At 64.5% G+C, this 5630-nt stretch overlaps 1 protein-coding gene across 1 annotated transcript in view; it reads left to right on the forward strand.

Annotated features, from left to right (window-relative positions):
- MVP (major vault protein) overlaps nucleotides 1-5148 on the forward strand; it is a 24258-nt gene extending 19110 nt beyond the window's left edge. Inside the window, 4 exon segments of the mRNA XM_078884222.1 lie at nucleotides 1025-1203; nucleotides 2274-2400; nucleotides 3081-3269; nucleotides 4972-5148. Coding sequence (XP_078740348.1) covers nucleotides 1025-1203; nucleotides 2274-2400; nucleotides 3081-3269; nucleotides 4972-5103 — 627 coding nt within the window. The 3' untranslated portion in view covers nucleotides 5104-5148.
- Nucleotides 5149-5630: the final 482 nt, after the last annotated feature.

Here is a 5630-nt window from a genome sequence, read left to right on the forward strand (position 1 = left end):
GGGGGGAGACACTGGGAGGGGGGGGAGACACGGGGTGAGATGCAGGGAGTGGGAGACACGGGGGGAGACACGGAGTGAGATGTAGGAAGTGGGAGACACGGGTAGGGGGGAAGACACGGGGGGGGGAGGGGGGGAGGGGGGGGAGACACGGGGAGGGGGGAAGACACGGGGGGGGAGGGGGGGAGGGGGGAAGACACGGGGGGGGAGGGGGGGAGGGGGTGGAGACACGGGGGGGGAGGGGGGGAGGGGGGGGAGACACGGGGAGGGGGAGGGGGGGAGGGGGGGAGACACGAGGTGAGATGCAGGGAGTGAGAGACACGGGGGGGGGGGGAGACAGGGGGGAGACGCAGGGGGTGAGAGATGCAGGGAGTGGGAGATACGGGAGGGGGGGGGGAGGCACGGGGGGGGGGGAGACAGGGGGGAGACGCAGGGGGTGAGAGATGCAGGGAGTGGGAGACACGGGAGGGGGGGGGGAGACACGGGGGGGGGGAGACAGGGGGGAGACGCAGGGGGTGAGAGATGCAGGGAGTGGGAGACACGGGGGGGGGAGACACGGGGGGGGGAGACACGGGGGGGGAGACACGGGGGGGAGACGCAGGGTGAGAGATGCAGGGAGTGGGAGACACGGGGAGCGGGGGAGGGGAGACGCGGGGGGAAACGCAGGGAGTGGGAGACACGGGGGGGGGTGGAGACGCGGGGAGGGGGGGGGGGAAACACGGGGGGAGACACGGGGAGGGAGACACGGGGGGAGACACGAGGTGAGAGACAGGGAGTGGGAGACACGGGGGGGGAGACACTAGGTGAGATGCAGGGAGTGGGAGACACGGGGGGGGAGACATGGGGTGGTGAGATGCAGGGAGTGGGAGACACGGGGGGGGAGACACTAGGTGAGACGCAGGGAGTGGGAGACACGGGGGGGGGGGGGGAGACACGGGGGGTGAGACGCAGGGAGTGGGAGACACGGGGGGGGGGGGGTGGGAGACACGGGGGGGGAGCCACGGGGGGACATGGAAAGCGCGCACAGCACTCCCTGCATCTCACCTCGTATCTCCCCCCCCCCCCCTCCCCCCCCTCCCCCCCCCCCAGGCACGAGGCGGAGCGGCTGGAGCAGGAGGCGCGTGGGCGACTGGAGAGGCAGCGGATCAGCGACCAGGCGGAGGCGGAGAAGGCTCGCAAGGAGCTGCTGCAGCTGCAGGCCTTGAGGTGGGGGGGGGGAGATGGGGGGGGTAGGGGGGAGATGGGGGGGAGATGGGGGGGGCAGGGGGAGAGATGGGGGGGGCAGGGGGGGAGATGGGAGGGGCAGGGGGGAGAGATGGGGGGGCAGGCGGGAGATGGCGGGGGGTAGGGGGGGATGGGGGGGCAGGGGGGGAGATGGGGGGGAGTAGGGGGAGAGATGGGGGGGCAGGGGGGAGATGGGGGGGCAGGGGGGGAGATGGGGGGGTAGGGGGCGGGTGGGAGGGGGCATGGGGGGGCAGGGGGGGCAGGGGGGAGCAGGGGGGGAGCAGGGAGGGAGATGGGGGGGGCTGGGGGGAGCGGGGGGGAGATGGGGGGGAGCAGGGGGAGAGATGGGGGGGAGATGGGGGGGGCAGGGGGGGAGATTGGGGGGGGGCAGGGGGGGAGATGGGGGGGGCAGGGGGGGAGATGGGGGGCAGGGGGGGAGATTGGGGGGGGGCAGGGGGGAGATGGGGGGGGCAGGGGGGGAGATGGGGGGGAGATAGGGGGGGCAGGGGGGGGGAGAGATGGGTGGGGGTGTTTGTTGTTGTTGATTGTTGTTGTTGATTGTTGTTGTTGTTGTGCTCCAGCGCTACGGTTGAGAGCACAGGCGAGGCGAAGGCTGAGGCCCTGTCCTGGCCCGAGTTGGATCGTTGCTGTTGTTGATTGTTGCCGTGGTTGTTGTTGTTGATTCTTGCCATGGTTGTTGTTGATTGTTGTTGTTGTTGTTGTGCTCCAGCGCTGCGGTTGAGAGCACAGGCGAGGCGAAGGCTGAGGGCCCTGTCCAGGCCCGAGTCGGATTGTTGCTGTTGTTGATTTTTGCCGTGGTTGTTGTTGTTGTTGTTGTTGATTCTAGCCGTGGTTGTTGTTGTTTTTGATTATTGTTGTTGTTGTGCTCCAGCGCTGCGGTTGAGAGCACAGGCGAGGCGAAGGCTGAGGCCCTGTCCAGGCCCGAGTCGGATCGTTGCTGTTGTTGATTCTTGCCGTGGTGGTTGTTGTAGTTGTTGATTCTTGCCGTGGTTGTTGTTGGTTGTTTATTGTTTATTATTGTTGTGCTCCAGCGCTGCGGTTGAGAGCACAGGCGAGGCGAAGGCTGAGGCCATGTCGAGGGCCGAATCGTCGCGGATCGAAGCCGAGGCGTCCGTGGAGCAGGCGAAGCTCAGGGCGGAGGCGTCCCTCATCGACGCCGTACGCCGCTCACTCGCCACTCGCTCGCCACTCGCTCACCACTCGCTCGCTCACCACTCGCTCACCACTCGCTCACTGCTCGCTCGCTCACCACTCGCTCACCGCTCGCTCACCACTCGCTTGCTCACCACTCGCTTGCTCACCACTCGCTCACCGCTCGCTCGCTCACTACTTGCTCACCACTCGCTCACCACTCGCTCGCTCACCACTCGCTCACGACTCGCTCACTCACTCGCTCGCTCACCACTCGCTCACCACTCACTCCTCGCTCACCACTCGCTCACCACTCACTCCTCGCTCACCACTCGCTCACCACTCACTCCTCGCTCACCACTCGCTCACCACTCACTCCTCGCTCACCACTCGCTCACGACTCGCTCACGACTCGCTTACTCACTTGCTCGCTCACCACTTGCTCACCACTCGCCGCTCGCTTACCACTCACCGCTCGCTCACCACTCCCACTCTCCACTGGCTGATTACACTCACCAATTACACTCACCAATCCTCACCAGTTATACTCACCAAGGCACAGCGCGCGGGCGTAGGCCCGAAAGCCTCCCCGTCCTGACGCCCGGCCCTCCGCTCGGAAAAAACGCCGAAAATCGGCGTTCGAACGCCCTGGCACGCTCTCTCTCTGTCACTACCGCTCACCAAATCCCTCACCGCATCCTCACCAGGCCTCCGAGCTGGACCGCCTGCGCAAGGCGCGCGAAGCCGAGCTGGAGTTCATGCGCGTCAAGGACGAGCTGGAGATCGCTCGCGCCAGGGCCCTGGCATCCATCGAGGTGCAGAAGTTCCAGGACTCAGTGCAGGCCGTGGGCACGGAGACCCTCAGGGCCATCGCCACGGCCGGGCCGGACGCACAGGTGAGCGGGGGTGGTGAGGGGGGTGAGCGAGGGGGGTGAGCGAGGGGAGGTGAGCGAGGGGAGGTGAGTGAGGGGAGGTGAGTGAGCAGGCCGTGGGTACAGAGACCCTCAGGGCCATTGCCACGGCCGGGCCGGACGCACAGGTGAGTGTGGGTGGTGAGGGTGGTGAGCGAGGTGGGTGAGCGAGGGGGTGAGTGGGGGTGGTGAGGGGGGTGAGCGAGGAGGGGGTGTGCGAGGGGGGGTGTGCGAGGGGGTGATTGAGTGAGGGGGGGGGTGAGCGAGGGGGGGTGAGTGAGTGAGAGGGGGGGTGAGCGAGGGGGGTGAGTGAGCGAGGGTGAGTGAGTGAGGGGGGTGAGTGAGGGTGAGTGAGGGGGGTGAGTGAGGGGGTAAGCGAAGGGGGGTGAGCGAGGGGGGGTGATCAAGGGGTGAATGAGCGAGGGGGGCGGTGAGCGAGGGGTTGAGTGAGCGAGGGGGGGGTGAGCTAGGGGAAGTGTGCGAGGGGGGGTGAGTGAGGGGAGTGGTGAGCGAGGGGGGTGGGTGAGCGAGGGGGGGGGTGAGCGAGGGGCGGGGGTGAGCGAGGGGGTTGAGTGAGCGAGGGGGTCCATCTACAGTCGTGGTGAGCGGTGGTGCAGCGGTCAGCGCATCGCTCAGTTCGATTCCCGTTGGCGGCCAACACCATCGCTACCCGGGCCTTTCCTAGGTCGGGCCAATTGGTAAGGTTTAGCGGTGGCGGGCATTTGACCAAAACAACAACCCTCCATTACGGATAATGTTCGATGGCGAAAGTTCTCTACCGCGTCGTTTAACCCCCCCCCTCCCCCAAACAAGACTCTCATTCGCGCGGCTGCCATTGCATCAGAAGCGATCGTACAGGCCGCTCTAGGCCATGCAGGCCGCTCAAAGCCCACTCGGTGGGGGGGGGGGGGCGACCCTAATTTGTCGACCGTTTCGTTCGTTGGAGTTATCTGGGAGCCTCCGTTTGTTTAGTTCAGTTTGCTTGGTTTCGTTGGCACGGGGGCGGGCGTTGTTAGCGCGACGCCCAGAGCCTATACCACCCTTCAGGGCCCTGGCGTTTCGATTTAAAGCTTTCGTGACTGCAGGGATTCATCTTCTTGGTTCTTTCGGTAAAGTCATCACGTAGAAGGGAAATAATAAAATAATAAAAATTTAACATAATAAAATAATTCTTCTTGGTTCTTTCGGTAAAGTCCTTCTACGTGACGACTTTACCGAAAGAACCAAGAAGATGAATCCCTGCAGTCACGAAAGCTTTAAATCGAAATAAAATAATTCTCACGACGTTTCGGCCACAACGCAAGCGGCCGTCCTCAGGCGAAGACCAGGTCTGTCGGAAAGACAGCGCTGTCTTTCCGACAGACCTGTTCTTCACCTGACAGCGCTGTCTTTCCGACAGACCTGTTCTTCACCTGAGGGGACGGCTGCTTGCGTTGTGGCCGAAACGTCGTGAGAATTGTATTTTATTATGTTTTATTTTTATTATTTTATTACTTCCCATCTACGTGACGACTTTACCGAAAGAACCAAGAAGATGAATCCCTGGTGTTGTTGGCTTTCGTCTGGCCAATCCGCTGCGGTCGTACCTGCCGGGAGAACTGACGCCCCCCCCGCCTCTCCCGCCGGCTGTGAGCGTACAGGTGACCTTAATCCTCCCCCCCCCCCCATCCCACCTCCACCTATCCAGGTGAAGCTTCTCCAGTCGCTGGGCTTGCAGTCGACGCTCATCACCGATGGCTCGAACCCCATCAACCTCTTCACGACGGCCGCCGGCCTCATCGGAGGCCTGCCGGCCATCACCCAGCAACAGTCGCACTGAGCGCCCCGCCCTCCATCCCCGCCCGGCAGCCAATCACAACGTGGGGTGGAGGGGGGGGGGGGTGTGTGAGGGGGGGATCGGCCAATCGGGCCGGGGTAAGGGGGGAAATAGGGAAATTTGGCGGGAAATTAAAATGGCCGCTGGCGATCGCCCAGCAACAGACGCACTGAGTGCCCCGCCCCCATTTCCTGGCCCCACCCCGTCCGGCAGCCAATCACGGCGCGGGGCAGCGGGTGGAGGAGGTCGGGCTCAGCCAATCAGGCTGGTGCAGGGGGAAAACCTGAGGGAAATTTGGCGGGAAAATAAAAACGGCCGCTGGCAATCGCCCAGCAACAGTCGCACTGAGTGCCCCGCCCCCATTCCCTGGCCCCACCCTGTCCGGCAACCAATCACGGCGCGGGGCAGCGGCTGGATGAGGTCGGGCTCGGCCAATCAGGCTGGTGCAGGGGGAAAACCTGAGGGAAATTTGGTGGGAAAATTAAAATGGCCGTTGGCAATCACCCAGCAACAGTCGCACTAAGTGCCCC

Source organism: Lampetra fluviatilis, chromosome 79 (genome assembly GCF_964198595.1).
Source record: "Lampetra fluviatilis chromosome 79, kcLamFluv1.1, whole genome shotgun sequence".
NCBI lineage: Eukaryota > Metazoa > Chordata > Hyperoartia > Petromyzontiformes > Petromyzontidae > Lampetra > Lampetra fluviatilis.